General features: G+C 43.0%; 1 protein-coding gene across 1 annotated transcript; it reads right to left on the reverse strand.

The window, feature by feature from the left end:
• Positions 1-831: 831 nt before the first annotated feature.
• Positions 832-19,246, reverse strand: kcng4a (potassium voltage-gated channel, subfamily G, member 4a). The gene is made up of 3 exons (XM_034535634.1): positions 19,139-19,246; positions 18,404-19,045; positions 832-1,707 (listed from the first exon to the last, which is right to left on the reverse strand). The coding sequence occupies exons 1-3, from the start codon at positions 19,244-19,246 to the stop codon at positions 832-834; spliced, it is 1,626 nt and encodes a 541-aa protein (XP_034391525.1).
• Between the last annotated feature and the right edge of the window lie 547 nt (positions 19,247-19,793).

The raw sequence follows: 19,793 nt of genomic DNA on the forward strand, positions 1-19,793 counted from the left end.
AGAAAATGGAATTCTCTCAGATTACTAGGAGAGCTTTTATTTGGAGCGTTGCAAAGTACACGTCATGGTTGTTAGTGCTCATCCTCTCTCACTCGCACAGCCTCTCTCTCGAACGCTCTCTCTCTCTCTCTCTCTCTCTCTCTCTCTCCATCCTCTCACTTCATTGTCGTCTGATTAAAAACAAACAAAACACAATCTGGACCGTAACCTCTGCAAGTATTTTCACACAGTTTACCTTGAATTTTCCAGTCCAAGCATTCAAACATATATCAGAGAGATAGAAATGGTTCATATATGGGCCGTCAGTTTGTTTATATGTCTTCTCAGAACATGGCTTCAAGCTATTAAAAAATAAACTAAGAGAAGCACTTCTTTGAATTTATGACAGAAAAGTAGAGTATTCAGTATGAGACACATTTTCAGGTCATACTGTAGGCAATATATTGAAAAGTAGAATAAAACTAAAAGTTGCAGTTGGACTTATAAGTATTTTCACAGTGGAAGGAAAAGCAACTTTGGATTGAATATTGCATGTTTATGGAAGCAGCTGGTTACTAATATTGCTGCAGAGGCTTTCTGGTCAGACAAACTGGACCGTCCAATTTAAAGGGTTTAAAGTCTTTCCGTTTCTGTGCAGCCTGTCACAGTGTGCACACTCATTCTCAGCAGAGCAAAATAAATGCTGTGTGTTCAATCTCCTTTAAATCCAGTGCATCACAGATTCCTTCATAACCGTATAGGAGGTGAGGCCTTTGGAGCAATAGTCATTTGCAGTACCTATTGTATGCGACACAGAATGGACTCATATCTTCTTGGGTGAGTCAGTACAGTTCAGAAAGCTGCCGGTGGCAAGCTGTGGTTATTTCCTGCAGCGTCGCCACCTTTCCCTAACAGAGCAAGAGACTCCAGTGAGTGCACACTACCCTTGTCGAGATGTAATCCCGGCCCAGCTGAGTACTGCTCCCCTCCTCCACCTCCCGCCTCATGCAGCTCCTCAGAGGCAGCAGCAACAGCCGCAGCCGCCGCCGCGCACTCCTCTTTGAACAACCGGTCGTGCTCCATCTTGAGCTCCTGGTAGGAGCGGGAGAACATGTGGAAGATGGAGGTCGCAGGGAAGGCCATGATGAGGATTCCGCTGAGGATGCTGCTCAGCGCTACGACCTGTCCTGGAATGGACCTGGGCACCATGTCGCCGTAGCCCACCGTCGTCATGGAGATAATGGCCCACCAGTAGGAGGCCGGGATGCTGCTGAAGTCATGGGTGCCCGTGAGCTCACTCTCAGCCAAGTGGACCAGCGGAGAGAAGAGGGTGACGGCCACGCAGAGAAAAAGCAAGAGGAGGCCAAACTCCCGGGTGCTGCGCCTGACCGTCAGCCCCAGCGTCTGCAGGCCAAGAGAGTGGCGAGCCAGCCGCATCACATAGAGAATCCTCAGTGCCCGCAGAATCCTCAACACCAGGCTCAGCTTGTCCAAGTAGCCCTTACCTCCTCCTGACTTCTCGTGATCCAGGGAGGGGTCGTCCTCTGACACCACCAGGGAGACGTAGTAGGGAAGGATGGCCATGGCGTCGATGATGTTGAGCGGCCCGCGGAGGAATTCCAGCTTGCTGCGGGCCTGAATGAACCGCAGGAGGAACTCCAGGGAGAACCAGGCCACACACACTGTCTCTATGATGAACATGTTGTAGCACTTAGATGAACACTCACCCTGAGGTAGAGAGGGAAGGCGAGGGGTTGGGGGAGCGAGAGAGAGAGAGTGAGTTACAGAGAGAATGAGAATGAGAGGAGCAGGAGTTTGACAGGGAGCGAGACAGATGGGGTGAGATGGAGAGAAGACAAAAATCCTGAGGTCAGATAATCACCCTCGGTAATCATTCATAAATCATGAGCTTCAGTCACTCAGTCTGCTAAAGCCACCGCTGCAGCATTGACAGATAATACGGTGACACAATCAATCAATTATTTTATTAGGGCAGGTTTCAAGGATTAAAGTGACACTCAGTGGGAGCGGAGACAGAAATAAATTAGGTTTGCATGCCCTCTAACTACAGTTTCAATGCGATATCAAAAAACACAGTGTGACGGAAGAGATTAGGCAGCATTAACAGCTATCTTTGTCACTTTCCTTTTTGTTTTGTTAAATTAGCCTATATTCCACCTCCTCACCTTCCCTCTGCAGAACATATCTGCAATCACTTTATGTATTATTGAGTATTTTTTTCATACTATATGAAGATCAAATTTCACTTGTCTCAGCAACTACTACTGAAGAGCTTTAAGATGCATTTCCACTAAGAATTTCCTAGTGAGGAAATATCTTTCGCCACAAATAAATTAATTTCCGAGTCGGCTAATTTAATCCCCTGAAGGTTTAATGTGTGTATTGTCGTCCATATTTAATTTGCATTCCATTGAAGAATACTAAACATCCGAAAGAGTTTGTTGAAAGTTTGAAAGTAAACTGGTCTCTCAAAGACTGGGTATGCTTAAAGCATGTCGTCGACAACGTCTGAAGGCAAACGTGTTTATAGTTTTTAAAAATAGATCACTGGAAGTTGGGGCTCACTGTGGTAAAGGTATTTACGGTGTTGAGCTCATTTGTAAATACAAACAGTGACAGAAGTCACTGTGTGGAGAATAAAAAGAGAGCAAGGGACGTTCACAAAGGTTCTTGTCGACACAACTCGTTTTATGATACTGAGAGAGAATATGAAACCAAAGGACTTGATATATATGAATTAAATGGACTTTATTTGTGTGCTCTCTCCGCCTATTAACCTTTCCCATTTTCTCCACTTTTCTCATCGTTCACTCTCCCGATCATTTATCTCTCTGCCTCTGTGTGTCTCATCTACTTTCTTACCCATTTATTATCTCTCTGCCACCTTTCCTTTTCTCTTCCGGCCTCTGTCTCCACCTTCTCATCACTCATTCTGTTTCCTCGTCCGGACTCCCTCCCTCTCGCCCTTCATTCTCTGTTCACCTCACACTACCAACCTTCAGATTCCAGATTCCTTCAGAGTTCGTCTCCCTCCACTGTTCCCCTCTGCATGATGCATCCTTCACACACGTGTCCCATTCCTCACGCTCACATTCATCCCTCGTGTCCTCTCTGCCTTTCGCACTGATTCTCCTCCCAGTGCGACTCTTAGCCGACAACTACATATCTACAGAGTGACGTGTACCTGTTTAATTTGTAGGGTTTTACAATATATGCAGTAATATTTATCTGCATTCACTCTGAAACCATTTGTTTTTTTCACACTGTATCTACACAGACGGACATTTTCAGAGTTGTGTTTCTGACATCTGATGAATGCAAGTCCAATATTTACCCGGCTTTGAGATCTGTTTTCAACTCCTGAGGGAAATCTCTGGCTCTTTAGATGCTAAATGCTTCATGCAGTCACCAGCTTGCTAACTTTGTCAGTTTACGACTTGGTGCTGAGCAGGTAGCGTACAGTGGATGTTTCAGAGCTTTTTTTGCCGAAAACATCTGCCTGCTGCATCTGGAAACAGGGGTGATGAAAGCGAGGAAACCAAATCAGTACAGTTGTGAGCTGCACAACCATGTGTCCTCAGTCTACGTTGAAGCTACATAATGTTGACACTAAGTTAAATATCGACCCCATGAATTTGACCGGCTGAATTCTCATTTTTCACATCCCATCCTCTGGTCCCCATGACTCATCTGTTCTGATTTTGATTTACTCATCAAGGTAAATAGCAGCAATATATAACATGTTCCATCGACTTTGGCTCTGGCAGTGTGAAAAACAGAGCATACGAGAAACGCCTAGTGCCCACCTACAGTACAACATTACAATGGGATGGAGTCATCATAAAGCATCGAGAAAAACCTTGCAAGTCGACCATGAGTGCAACGGAGAACGCTTAAAGATAAGGCCGATGCCATCACTGACTGCAGAAATACAATTTCCCCAACAAAAAAATGGTTAAGTCTTTTCAAAGAAAACACCTTGGACCACAAACTATCTGAAAAAACCACTCAAGCTCAAGAAAATAGTCTTCACCTCTGGCAACAGGACTGAGGTCCAACTCATTCAAGCAAGGCTAAAGAAATAAATAAAAGGGGGTCGACGAGGTGAGGGCAGAGACACTGTTCCATGAGGGAGGACCATAGATAAATGGTGCTAAAACAATAGCTGGCCTCCCACATAAGCCATCCTACCAGACCAGATAAATGTGTGCAGTTTGCAGAGAGCCTGAACAGAGAGAGCTTTTATTGCAGGTTTGATAAGCTCAACTTCACATAGGAGAGGGAGGATCTGACCACTTTAAAATGCACACGAACAACAACCCAGTGTGTCACCCAGGAGGATGTTGAAAGGGTGCTCAGGAAAATGTTAAAATCAAAGCTGGCTGAGGTCTTCTGTAATCTCTTCAACCGATCACTCTACGAACACTCCATAACAGTCCCCAAGAAAACTAACCCCACCTGCAATAATGATTATCGCCCTGTATCCTAAAGAATGCAATGAAGAGCTTTGAATGGCTTGTTCTACCCCAGTTGGGGAGGTTTGTGGGCTCACAGACCCACTCCAGTTTGCCAACAAGCAGCAGAGAGGTGTGGATGATGCAGTGCTGGCTCCACTGAACCGCACCCACACACATCTGGAGGAGTCAGTATGGTTGTGTAATAATATATTTAACACTGTGTAACCTCAACTAATGCAACATAAACTCCTTCAGATGAGTGTCCACCTCCACCTCATACTCGTCATCATCTCCTTGCTCACAGTCAAATTCAACGGCCACCACGGCCACAGTGGGGAACCACAAGGTTCTGTCACCTCACCACCCTGGACTGTACACAGACGACTGCGGGAGCTCAGATCCTGAGATGCTGTTCAGCAACTACTCTTTCAAACCAGATTAGGTAATCCACAGTTTGGTAACAGCCTGGTCTCATTCCCAGGACCGAGGTGTTGTCCCGTCCCTCGGCATATGAGACGCTCCGGGCTTCCAAGTGCCTCCGATGTAAACCAATCTGCATCATTAGACGCTCAGAGTAAATGCTCCGGGTGTGCGATGAAGTAGTATAGATACCAAAAAAAGACTATGGTGTTTGAGAACAGTTTTTGTCCTAAAGTGTTGTTTTGTGTATGTTACATTGTTCATGTTTTACTTGGTTTATGTACTCATTTTAAGCCCAACCATTATGTTTTAGTAATCCTAACTAAGTGATTTAATTGCTGTAAATCAAAATAAAGCAGATTTCTGTCAGTGTTTCATTTTAGCTTTGCCATTATCTTAACTGGGCCAATTGTTTTTCAAAATGTCTCTTCCATTATGTTTTGTGCTGCTACATAAGAAACTTCTTGAATCAGCAACAATACAAACTTTTTCAGCACTCTCAAAAACATAAACACAAAACATTTGACATGTTTTCACTTAATTAAGTTGCGTATTTACAGATTCAGCAGACACAAAGCAGCATTATCTTTCCTTACGAGTCAAGTGACTGACCAGCGGACATATGAATGTCTTTTTCACTTTTTTTGTTTTTGTGTTGGCATCCACTGAATCTTGAAGAAAACATCTCTCTGTTTAGCTGCTGACTTTATCTGTCTTCCATTTTGCAACAGGCAATATACTGTTGGTTTATCAAGGCTTTTAAAAAATAACTCCTGCTGTACCTGGATCATAAATGCAGAACAAATGAGCTAAAAATGGCAAAAAGTAAAGCTGAGGGGAACAGCAGAGTAAATGGTCAAATGGACCTGTACTTGTATAGCGATTGGCTAGTCTTCCGACCACTCAAAGCACTAACCTCACATTAAGAGGTTAACACTACAGGACATCATTCACCCATTCATACACTGATGGGAGGAGCCACCTGCCCATCAGGACTAACTAACATTCACACACATTCATCAAACCGATCCTCTGATTGAAGGACGACCTGCTCCCCACTGAGCCACCAAAGTCAACTGATAATTCTGTGGGGAACGTTCACATTACAAATTGTCATTTTAGTACAGCTTTAACCAAATTCATCGGTTTGATGAATGTGTGTGAATGTTAGTTAGCCCAATCTATTTCTAAAGATCGCCCATTCAGTTCCAAAGATTAAATATCCACTTTACTGAATTCATCATTCACTCTTCATTGCATGTGTCAGTGTGAAGTGGGTAGAAACTGGGATCCACAATGGCTTCAGATGAACAGTCCATGATTTCTCCAGAGAATCTGAGGGGCCGACTGGGGGATATTTATTCCTCAAGCTGAGGACATTTACAAAAGGAAAATACACATTTGATAGTTTAAAGGGCCTCTGCCTGAGAATTACCATTTCAATAAATCACTAACTAAATACAGCCTTAATCTTGCCTGCTTTCCTCATATTTTTCCCGTCTGATTTCCAGTCCTGCTGAGATCTCCGGTGGCCTACCTGTCTGACCTGTATCAATCTTTCAGAACCTTTCTCCCCACAGCTTCCATGCTATGCTTCTTACGTACACTCTCCACCTCTCGTTTATCCCCTGCCCGACTGCTCTGTCTGTCTCTCATGCTGACATTTGGCCCATCAGGGCTTTGTGACAACTGTTCTCAGCCTCTGCTCGACAGGGTATTATAGCGTTCCCCTTCTACACACAGATGCACACACTCGAACACACAAAACCTTCCACAATTCCCACTATCTCCTTGACCTTATCTCCACAGTGCGACTCTCACTGGAACTAAAGTCTGTGACAGTTCATTTGAACACAGACACTGTTCACCCCAGCAGCTGTGTCATGTTTCACATTACTGTCTGTATTAACACAACTTAAAGTCAAATTAGGACAAAGAGCGTGGCGAGGGTGGAATGAGGGCATTCTTGGGACGGGGACATTTGACCACATGCCGAAAACCAGAATCCTGCAGAGAGGAAGGCGGTCAGTCGACAATCCATTGAAGCACATGCCTTTGTGTCGAGGAAACAAGGCCACGCAAAATATTATAAGATAACCAAGGGAGTCCATGAAGGACAAAAGTAGATCTTGCAAAGCTTTATCAACTTTTCACAATGGTGAGCAAATTGCCATGAATGAAGCAGGCGGCTTTTCAGCTGCGACCAGCAGATCTAGCACACCGTAGGTGGTCCACAAACATGTCCCCTCTTTTTGGAGACCACAGTTTCTGTCATAGGAGGCTGAAATCAAGTTCAAGTGTGTTGGTGTGAGGGTTTGTGTTGGTTCCAATTGGCAAAAGGGGGGTGTGGCACTGGCTTATAACAACAAGGCCATTAACCTCTGAACCGATTCGCCTACCATTGCCAAACTCATCAAGCGTTTGTTGCAAACTCTTGTAGGAAGTATTATAGCACACAATATCTACCCTCTGCTAGCGACCCAACACTGTGCACTAAGACAGCTCTGTGTACCACGGTTTGAAGGGTAAATGTGTTGCTTTGTTGTAAGACAAGAGAAAGCTTCTATCGCACTGAATTATGAATATTTGTTTCTACGTCTCGACCACATAAAGCTCCACATTTCGCTAATTAGGACAACTCTATATATGCAGCTGTCATCCTGTTCCATAAATGATATGGAGACATGCGAAAGTGTACTTTTCTAACCTCCGTGACTATAAACTGCAGTGTGTTTAAAATGTGGTTATTGTCCTTGTGCTACCTGGTGTTTTATTCTAACTTTTCATTTCATTCTGTGCCTTTGTCACAGCACGTCTCTAACTCCACAGCTCTTTCTTCTCTCGCAATCAGGTAGAAAAAGACCCCATGATGATCCTACCCAATCCACGGGTTTGGGCAGAAAAAGGGAACAAAAGAAAAAGACTCATCAATCAGCTCTACCTTGCAGCAGACCTTGAACATACTTTGCACCACTGAACACAATTTCTCAATGCTGCTGTACTGACCTTGTACTGACTTTTAAACTACTAGAAAGAAGAGGAGAAGGAAGGAGGGACGGGACCGATGGCAAAGACAGAGACAGAAAGACACGCAGAAAGCATTAGGGGGTGTGGTTGAACGCCCCACCACTGGCCTTCACTGAGATACTGCACATCAAGCACTGTGTTCACTCGTCATGGGCTATTAAAGGGGTTGAGTCATGTGACACCTCAATCCATCATCAGGATGTAAGCTGATAGCTGCATGTACGCACAAATGCACACACAGTGCATGTTAAGAGAACGAGCATCCCCTATAGCAAATTATTAGCAAATATAATATGATATATTACACTATTTCATAATATGCTATTTAATGACCATATACATTTTATGCAGTTTTGAGGTCTTCCACTTACAAGTATTTCAACTATATATTCAGTAAATATAACAAAAAGTTATGATAAATAAAGGATAATTTAAATAAAATATCATTAGACTACAATAACATTAGACTACAATCTAATGATTGCACATTGCACTGCACTTTTACTGCTGGTTAGATGCTAAAACAGCATTTTGTTGTCCTAGTACTTATTTTCCTAGTTAGTACAAATTACAATAAAGTTTAATCTGAATCTGAACAGTATCATGCTTGGTATTTAGGGTGACTAGAAAGACAGTTTTCTAATGCACCTGAATGCAACTCTATTTGAAAAACACAGCGGCCACTGTCAACAGGGACACAAAGCAGTCAAACTTCACATTTTACTATCACACTGACATAGATCTATTTTATTGTCAAAGGAATTCACCAAATTCACCGAAGACTATGTTATTTTCGTTACCTAAATGTACACGTACGCTTACACTTCACTTATATTTAAGTAAGAGCCATTTAAGTGTTCGTACTAGGATGTTGATTTCCCTAATATAAAAGAAACAGTCGTGGCATCACGTGATGGACCAAGAAATTGGCCCCAATGTAAAGTTAGCTTCAAAGCTCGGTGCACTTCCTGGGGGCTTAGTCTATGTTTTCAGGCCCATGGATGTGTAAAGGGAACTGGTTAAAGCGTCAGAAGCAGCACCGCGTTCATTTCTATGAAAGTTGGTAAGTGGCAAAAATAGCAGAGAAAAAAAGGATGGACTTGAAAATATCTGGGTCTTGCGCATTATGGGGCCCACACTAGCGCTTCCTTTAACCTCGCCTCTGGGCCTCGGGCCAGCGGAAGTCTGGGTGAAGTCTGGATTCGTCAAATCATTGAAAACTTTGAGGATCTAATAATTTCAATAAGGGCTAGTCATTTGTTAACTCAAAACAATATACCTTAATATACATCACTTTATTCCTGCTTTAACCCTCCAGCATTGCAGTTCCAGTTACACTGCACATGTGTCATATACCCCATAGCTCAAGACCTTGTCAATTCAATAGGCCTTGGGATTGGAGTTGGCTGAAACTATTCTTTTCTTTTCAGCCCATAGCTGGCTCTTAATAATCAATAAAGCCATCAGATGGCAACAGACACCAATAACATTAACATCATTGTCTTTGTCATTCATACACACTTGTAGATACCTAATAGAAGACTGTGGACCTTTGCATCCTAGATGTATCTGTCTGTATAGCATGGTGCTCCTGAGCCGTTTGTAACATGGCTATATGGATATTTATATTGATTTTAAAATTGAGGAACCATAACTGATTCATGTGATAAGGTTATTTTAGACTGGCTGAATTGACAGAAAAGTTTGAAAAGTGAAGCAAATGTAGAAGTACCTTTAACTTGCATTTAATCTAATAGCCAGCAGAGGGCGACTCTTCTGGTTGCAAAAAGAAGTTTGATTTGATCAATGTCGAAAAAATGATCCTACGATCACTTGTCTTGTTCCCTCAGTAAACATTGTACACATGAGTTTATGGTCTGGCTAGTATCAAGTCTTCTTCTGGTTCAAAAAACTAAGATGGTGACAGTTTAAATGCCAAACTCGAGGCTTCAAAACAGCTTTCTACAAACCAATGGATGACGTGAATATGTCTATACTTGTATACTCGAAAGACAACAGCTTGTTCACGCACATACACTCCAATGGAAAAAAAAATGACAAAAGAATGGTTTGGAGGATGGATAGATGAAATAGAGGAAAGAGGACAATAGGAGGAGGAAGTGTAGGTGGCTAAGCAGTGTAGAAGGACGCAGGAGAAATGGATTACAAGATCAGTTGATGAGGAAAAGATGAGCTGACATCTGAAGCATAGGGTTCCCTTCACACCCCATAAGTCTCTATTCTCTGTCAGGATGCTGCACACACACACACACACACACACACACACACACACACACACACACATCCGCGTGTGCACATTCCATTTTGTTAGGGTCTCTCTTCCGGGACAATAAAGGACACTTACAGTACAATTTAAATTAAGCCTTCAGCAAAAAAAGGTATTTTTGTGATGTTAGTTTCTCATCCAGCATTCTTAAACATTTAGTCTCTCATTAAATTCAAGATGTAAGAGGTGCATCAGCAATTTGCTCGCAAAAGAGACTTGAGTACACACACACACACACACACAAACACAAAAGAGTCATATACTTTTATTATCACAACGCAGTGCAGACAAAGAACGACATGTTTTGTTTATTTTTAATCTATTACAATGGGAAAAGTGTCCCATCAATTTGTTGCATCAGTAGCCATATCAGAAAATGTTATTAAAAAGAAAACACACACGTACACACACATCTGCTGCTGCGGAGGCACGTCTGACAACAGGGTGGAGCTATGGTGTGAAGGGTGTGTTTGATTTTGCGGTCGCTCCGGAGACAGAATAAGACTCTGATGTGCGGCGGTGATCAGTGAGGACAACTGTACAGGGGTGGACACCTGCTGCTCACTTCATAACCTTGGGGGATGCTGCTGTGTTTCTTGTCTATTGTTTTTGCTCCTCTGCCCCCAGTTCTTCTCTTTCCATGAGATGTCCCTGCCTGTCATTCTTCACCTGTCCAATAGGTGTCCTCAGTGTGGACTGATCTGTCGCTGCCTCCACAGTTGCTCCTTATCACCTATTAGGTCTAGTACTAGTCTGAGTGTACATGAAGAGAGTTCTTTTGTCGTTCGGTGCTGTTCTGCAACATTTCTCTCTACTTCAGTTTTTTTTTTTTCGACGATATTAATTACATTTCAAGGGAATTGCTGCAATTAGTCGGGATGTACTAAATCTGCACAAACTTTGGGTGATGCAAGAATTGCTGCCATTGACCAATAGTCTTGATAGAGCCTCAGGGTCCAAAAGAGAGGCTGTATACACTTTAAGTCGCAGTGCAAACTGCTTAACTAAAGAGAAAGTTATGAGACGTACATGGAACAGATATTTATCTTGAATGAAGTGTGTGAACTTATATGGACATAAGGAACTAGGTACGTGTCTCAGTTCAGATGACATCTTTTGCTCAATGTTTGCATTTCAAGAGAAAATAATGGTTCAACAAGCTTGACAAAGAGGACAAGAGCTCTACAGCCTTCCTTTGCAGAACATTTGGAGGACACTAACCATGTGTCCTGTGCCACAGTCCAGCTGTGTTATGCTGCATTCAGGTGTTTGTCTTCATCTGGTTAATCAGGAAACCTGGTTATGTTTCTAAGATACATGTTTACATTACTGTAGTTTAGTCTGGTGAGTCGTGTTAGGGCCTTCAGTCCTTCATAGAGCATACTTTTTGTAAACCATGTAAATGACCATCTTAATCTACTTATTGACAGTGCTGCATACTTGTGAAGGGTGCGTGACATTTATGACACTGTGTCCTTAATAAATATCTGTTTTTTAAAAGATCATGAAAAAGTTCAGATCAACACATGAGAGAGAACAAAGTAACTTAAAAAAAGGATAATCTGCATGACTGCATTTTGTTTAAATAGTCATAGAATTAATTTGTCATGCAACCGAAAGAGCAAATTGTCAACTGTGAAATCACTATTCCGTTGTAGCATTAACGGTCTACAGTGATCTTTCAACAAATCTCCAGCACTTACACATCCAGACGTAAGACAGCCTTCTCCATTGTGCTGTACTGCCCTGTGCTGTGTGGTGCCGCACAGGATAAACACCTCATATTTTGCTGTTCTCTCCCATAATCCCACTTGGCAGCCATGCAACACATCAGACAGAGGGAATACAGCTCATAACCAGATAGGCTGCCACAGCAATGGAATCTGCTCCTCGCTGATACGGTCCAACAGCCCGCAGACATAAATACATAAGAAATGCACGGTGCATGGTAATTATTAGTGCATGCACATTCACACACGTACGTAAGTGCTCTAATGGAGTTTCCTTATTAGCATAGTTCAATCATACAAATATACACATTTCCTCTAGTGGTTTGGAGGGGTTTAGGATGATATCTCTGCTACACAGTTGAAACCTGAGAAGAATTTGAAAGTTGTGTTTATTTGTTCTTTATCGCCCTTGAATCGTCCATTTCACATTATTTCAGTTCTGATGAAAAGGCAATCTGCAGCTAGGTCAGCTCCCTCTGACTATGTATGTGTGTGAGAAATGGTGAATACCCCAATTGCATCTATTTGGTTCATCACCCCTCTCCTCTCTTCTGCATCTGATTTATTTCTGTTACGCCTTCTCTTTCCTCTCCCTTTATACTCTCTTTCCAGGATACCTAAAGTCATATTTACTTTCTTTGACTTACAGCCGCTCTGACTGACTGCCAGCATCAGTCCCACCCTGCTGAGCCAACAGAGTTTACAGACTCGGACATCTATTTATGCTTAATTTCTGTTTATTTAATGGAGGTTTGAATTATGAGGGGGAGGTAAAAATGTGGCACATGAAGAATGGGCTCTTAATTAATTCTTAATTTGGTGTCCCTGTTGTTACACACTCGAACGAGGCTCATGATTGATGACGGTCTTTTGTCTTTTGGGTGTAACAAGCGGACTCTGTGTATAGAAAGACAAAGAGAGTACAACACACACACCGAGTGTGAGTCACTTTAAGCCTTTCTGTTAGTTCTTTGCATCCCCTGTTACAGTGTGTGGTTCACAATGGAATGACCTCAAATAGATTTATATGTTGAGAAGAAAATAATACATATACTCATGTATTATATATACAATTGTATTACACCAAAACAGAGTTCACAATAGTTTCTTTTTTTTTGTTCACACATCAGAATGTTGGCTGTGTTTCTTTGAGCTGCAGGCGAAATTCATTCATGCTTTCATGTCCAGAAAGTCACAAATGTTGGAAACCGAATCACAACTCCCCCTCAGAGACAACAATTTGGAAACTGGCTTTGTTGATCCACATAATGCATTCTGCACAGTTCAGAAGCAGGAGGAGTACATGCATAGGCGGACATTCTTCAGAGATTGTATCACAGCCAACACTTTGATCTTTTCAAAATTATTCTCAATGGAGCTGGACTTTGGTGCAAAATGACAAATAAAAGAACAAACTCTGGCTGTTTCTGGCTTTTTGGAGATATGAATAGCAGAGCTATCATGGCAAAATATGTCCTTCCTTTTTCATTTGTAATGTGCTTAATCACATATTGTATACAGATGAAGAACAGCTGTGTTTATGGGTGACCTATGGGGCCCAACAAGGGTAGATCACATGGTACCACACAAAATGATCTTCCTTATGAGTCAGACGCCCTCGAAACATTATAGTTACCATTCCTAAGAGAAGCTCTGGGACCATTATATGAATGACTAGCCTTTCGTGTTGCTAACGGCTGTAACATTCATATTCCATCACTGCATCTACGCGGTTGAACACTGCGAGTATGTAAGGTCATTTAACAGACACACTATTACATAAACTGACGTTATCTCAATGACATTAGCATTTGTAATGTAAAATGGTGTATGCTACGCTACGGGCGATTTATCTCCTTCCCTCCTCTTAAGCCTCTGCAGCTAGTGTGCTGTGGGATTATGAAAATATGTAACCACAACAAAGGTTGTTTTTGCTGTTTTGCAGCTTGTTAAGATCACAGAATTAAACCTTTGTCCTCGTGATGAAGAGCAAAACTTTGCCGAGCATCTTATTAATTTGTTCAGCTTTGACAAAACAATCTTCTTCACTGATGATCTCTCTGCCTTTTTCTAAAATTGCTTCGTTGTATTTTTTTCATGACAGTTTGCTCTTCACAAGAAACACATGTTATTCATCTATTTGTCCTCATGTCCACTTAAAAGGAGGCTGCAATATGTGTTGAAGTGATTTTTTTTTGGTATATCAAGTCCTTTGTATCGTCATTCAACAATGATATTATTTACTGATTGCACTCTTTAATTAATAACACATATGACTATGTTCTATAGTCAATGCTATATGTGCATGTCCTGGGAGTGTGAGTGCTCTCTCTCATGTTTCCAGGTGATACAGCTCCTCTGGGAGGAAAGATGAGCACAGGAAGGAGAGAAAAGAGGCTTCACGTTGGGTTTAGTGTTTACATCCTGCCCGCTTACTGTGTCCTCTAGTAATCTTCCACTACTTCTCTGTAGTGAGGCTCCTCTCTTTCCTTCCTAAGAATCACTTCATCTTGTCTTCAGACGTCACAAGACACATGCTCTCCGTCTCACTCTGTCTCTCTTTCTTTGTCTTTGTTGTCTCCTAATAGAATAAGAAATCACACACACTCCTGCCCTCTCTGTAATAACTTGTCCAGACAGTTTCAAAGGTTCAATAAGACTACTGACACGCCTCGGCTTGAGAACAAGAGGATAGTCAATCAGAAAACGTTTCAAACCCACATTCTGAAGCTTAAACAATGCAGTCTGCTACTTGGCTCTCTCTCACTCCATCACTCTCTCTGTCCTTCTCTCTCCAGACAGTTGTGATTGATGCCCTGGCACGTAATTATTGAACAGCAAATCCCTCTCCAATATATGGCATTAAGGACATAAAACAACCACTTCAAGTACTCCCTGGGCCAGAATACAGCTGCATTCTGAAAAGGAGAACAATTCGGTCTCAAAATACTGCGTCATTCGTGAGAATATTAAAGTATCTGAGCGTCACTCGCTGAGTAAAAACACTTTGATGTATCTGTGAAAAAAATGCGGAAAAATTAATGACAAGAAAGTTGCTGCTTTGCAGAGAAATGTGAGAGATAGAAAAGCAGTGTCTTTGGTGGAGTATTTGACATTTGAATATCAATGAGATGTAAACTCAGGCAGGTTATCAGTGTGTGCTGAGAGATTTATAAGCTGCACACACTGTTCTTTCCCATCTAAACACGGGTGCTGGGGTAGGACAGTAGTGGAAATATGTCTCATGTACTACTGATGTGTGATGTTGATGGTTTTGTTTTGCCCTGAATAAAAGTGGTGAATGGCAAATTAATTTTCTTAATTTATTGCTTTTAAGACCAGTGTTGTTTTTCTTTACACTGAATAACAAATATGAAACAATGCTACCTTTGTATGTGAATTTACAACAAGCTGCACTGCTGTGTTAATCTCATCCATCCTCGTTGCTGTGTTTCTGTTGCTGTATAGCCAGGTAGTTAACTAGCTATGCAGGCCGGTGACGTCCCCATTCATAATCCCACCAACAAAAGTGGGATTATGTATGGGGACGTTTGGTGAAACGTTTTTTCCACTTGGTGAAACAGCTGTTAATGACCACGGCATCAGTCCTCTGTGAACAAGTCCAAGCTTTCTTTTACTTCTGTAATCTTAACTTTCAGCCACCGGACAAACAGTGAAAACAAAACGTCCGAATCATGCGGTTGGCACATTCCAATTTGTGTGTCGGTGGTGTTCACATTTTCTATCAGCTGGGTCTGAAACGCCACTGCTGTTGGGACTACCTGATTTGATATCAATATTTCATGCATTTATTAGCATTTCTGAAACACATCAGGAGAGGTTGTGCTTCCTGTCAAAACGTTGCAACTGTACACTGCCTGGTGGAACAACAGCGGCTCCATGATCATATGCAGAGCACTTAGAGATACACACCCACAGCAGGGGATGGAGAGTTGACGGATTGGTTATTATCAGGGGTGTTGAAACTAAGCCGCAAGATAAAGGCCCTTCCCAAAGCGTTTACTGCATGGTGATATACAGTTTGATAGAGGGGATCAATTGAGGACAGACAGAAATACATTACATAGATATAAACAGAAATAAAGCACTGTATATCTCTTGCTTTTTACCCGGCCAGATCTCACACTAATCCGTTCTCCGTTTTTAATTATCTCTCCAAAGCATGTTCTTTTACTCTTTTCTCTCTCTTAGACATATCCGTTTTTTCTTGTCGTCCTTCATCTTCCACTTATTCTGACGCTGCTCACCCAAACCGAGGCAGGCAGAAGAGAAGGATTGATGACGAGTGGACGGAGGAATGTTGGCCCGCTGCAGCACAAAGCAGACCAGAGACAGAGACCAACAGCAGAGCCGTGTGAATTAAACATGACAGCAGAGCTGCTGCTCCTGCTCGGCCGGGCGAGCTGGACAGTGTGTATGGAGATCAGTAGCCAAACACCCAAGACTTGTTTGAAACTCACGTAGAGAGAAAAGCAGATTGATCTGTCCTCCTTTATACAAGAATTACACAACCCTCAATGTCCTCACAAGGAACGGAGATATCCAACAGAACCATACAAAAACAAACACCTAAGGCCTTGGTTTTTTTTTCCGCAAGCGCGAACATGAGCTGACGTGGAAGCGTGACAGCGAAACGTTACACTCTGTGTCCGGTTTCTTTCTGTAGCAAAATCTCCAATTTCTTTTCTTCTTTTTCTCTGTCCATCTGCGTAATTCTAAGATGATGGCTGTGCACAGACGTCCTCCTTACAACCCACAATGTCCTCACAAGGCATGATGATGCCTGACACAACTATTCAAACAGCCGTACACACATACACGCGGCAGTAGGGAATCAATACTGTATAACAATGGTGTGTGTAAAGGTTTGCGAAGGAGTTTGTGCAAGTGCACTGGTCCCTGAGGTCAGCTCCATCACTACTACTCTGTTTACCTCACGGATTTACAGGCAGGAAAGTGCAGTTTTCTCTCAATATCTCAAATGTAAGTGTGATACTCGGGATCAGGAAATAATCTCTTTCAGCAAAACCTGTCTTGCGTCTCTGCTTCTGCTGCCTGAATGTCTGCTCGCTTACTGTATTCTGCTGTATATCTGTTTGCTTTTTGTGATGAACCTTGTCACTGCTGTCAGTGTATAGAAAATAAAACTACGGTAGAATGTGACACCACTGTCCGTTTCACCTGTAGGCTCATTCTTACAGATGTGTCCTATCATATGGTACCACCCATCTATCCAATCCTGTCCATCTGTGGGACTCTTCTCAACTCATCAGGCATTCTGTAACCGACGCTCTCCTCTTCCTCCTGCCTAAACTCTCCAGTATCATACCCTCCTGCACTTGATCCTTTGTCTGCCTGTGACTGCTCATATCAAAATCAATACACGGGCGGTGCTGTTGACGACTTCTCAACAGCTGTTGAGTTTTCTTGCAGCAACCGGTCTTTGCATAAGAGGCATTTACATATGCTATTTCTTTAAAGGCCCCTTGGAATAAGATGGGTAACCTTCAGGATAGAATATTTGCCTGCTATGAAAACCTATATGTAATGAACAGAGGATATGCTGCAGTAAGATGGTAATGTTGTTAGAAGGGCGCAGAAGGCTCAAGACTAAATGTGTGCAAAGATTCTGAGACAGCCGTATCGGTTTCAGTGGATGAGTTCAGTATTATTGTATGTGAATGTGACTTTGTGTGTAGGCACGTGAATTCCAGTGCATGTATGTGTGTGTTTTTACATGTACAAATGTGTGCGACTGTGAGTGTGTCTACTGATATACACTTTTGTGTGAGATAAAGTAAGCCCATTTCATTATTCCCCAGTGTTCACTGACAGATACTGGACAGGCCTCAGTGAGCCGCTCCGGCTTCATTATCCCACGCTGTTATGGTAGATACAGATCACAGGACATGTACAACAGACACACACACACACACAACAGCATCCCACAAGTATGTTTAAGAGGGTGTGACAACAGGGATTTTTTTAAATGTTTGAGCATTTTGCACCCCGACTTTTTGCAGCATCACAGAAATGTCTGCCTCAATCTGAAATGAATGAGACAAGACTCTCACACAATGTGTGTGTTTTCTCACTTGGACACCCTGAGATACAGTTGGCACACGAGGGGGATGCGTTAGTTTACAGGAAACAAAGTTAGTGTTGGAGATAATGAGCATCCACTTTGTCACGTTAAGCTCTGAGCAGCTCTGCTACTTCATGGTGGCCGTGTCTTTGAGCAGGGAAGAACTGTGAGGAGAGACAGCGGTAATCACTCACACAACTCATGATACATCTCACTGACAGTCCCTGTTGGCATCTTACTGCACAACTTGAAGTTATGAGTCCTGATCAAGTTTCAAGCATTAGCATTGATTATTTAGTATCGGTTTGACTTTGGTTCAGGGCCCTGTGCTGCAGACTGTTAGATTCACAACATGCAAGAATACTGGTTCACTCACCCTGTCCTCTTCCTCTCTGAGGTCGGGCATGGTGCTGATACACAAGCTGATGACAGTCACCGCAACCATGATCACAGACAGGCAGGCAAAGATCTTCCCCGGTAAGCCAGACTGCGGATTCTCCACCATGTCTCTCAGCCAGTTCATCACCTGTTTGTACCTTGTCTCCTCCACCGGCACACGCTGCATGGCGTTTCTCTGCCTGCACTCCTCCTCGTAGCGCTCCAGCTCATTCAACTCCTCGATGCGTGTGTACATCTTCCTCTTACAGCAACGCTCCATGTACGTTATCTCCACCCCCCAGTAGGTCAGCTCATCGTGCAGGGAGAGGACGCACATCTCCCGCAGCAGGCGCAGTTTCCCTGCAGCCAGGAAGTTAAGTATGACCCTGAAGGCAGATGGCGAGCGGTCGAAGAAGAACTCCTTGTGGGCTTCGTCATAGTCGTCGCAGACCCTGGCGATGTCCTCAGGTGATCGGCAGCCACAGAGGCGGCCAAGTCGTGTAAGGGGGAACTGCTCCAGGGTGCTCCAGGGGAAGGTGTAGCGGTTTCCCCCAACGTTGATCACCGCCAGCAGGGCGTGGTCGATGGATACCAGGTCCTCTGGCCGACGGATGAACTGAGCCCTCTTAAAGTACACACCCTGGAGAGTGAATAAAGAAAAGCTTCAATGGATGCGCAGCTGCTTCTGAAATATTCCTTTATCGCGCTTATATTTGAGAAATCTTATTCATACCTTGATGGTCGCCGTCTCAGGGATCTCTGTGAAGATGCGGTCGAGACTACTGTCATCGCTGACGGACAGATTGCTGAAGTCATGGTTGGCGTTGCTGATGATGGGCATGGCAGCATCTGGAAAGCACGCTGCTCCGCACTGGGCAGCTCAGATCAAGTAATGAAGGCAGAAGAAACCTGAAGATTGTGCCAGGCTCAACTTTTTAATCTCAGGACCAAACTGTTTTTTTTTGTCTATCTCAACCTCCAACAACTTATGTTAAATCTTGCAAACTTGAAAATCTTTCCTGCCACAGCCCAGGTCTGTTGTAGACAAGCTGAGCATAAAACTCGCTGTAGCTCTCAGTCTTTTTGGCCTCAGATCCCCTCATAACAAGGAGTTCTTTCTCAATGACAGACAAGCTATGGCTTTGGATTCCAACCAATAGAGGAAAAACCCAGAAAGGAGAGATATTAAGAGTATCACGATTTCTGTTGACACATTTTAATGTGGATGAGTTTTGACGTCTCCGTCAGAGGTCCATGATGGTCTCAGTTGGCGTATCAGGATTCAGGATCAGATCAGAGGGTAATCTGGGTCTGAAGCGAGAGTCTGTAAAAGAAAAAAAACCAAAAGAGAGAGGGGTTTAGGATTGATCAGTGGCTGATAGCTGCAG

Source organism: Cyclopterus lumpus, chromosome 6 (assembly GCF_009769545.1).
Source record: "Cyclopterus lumpus isolate fCycLum1 chromosome 6, fCycLum1.pri, whole genome shotgun sequence".
NCBI lineage: Eukaryota > Metazoa > Chordata > Actinopteri > Perciformes > Cyclopteridae > Cyclopterus > Cyclopterus lumpus.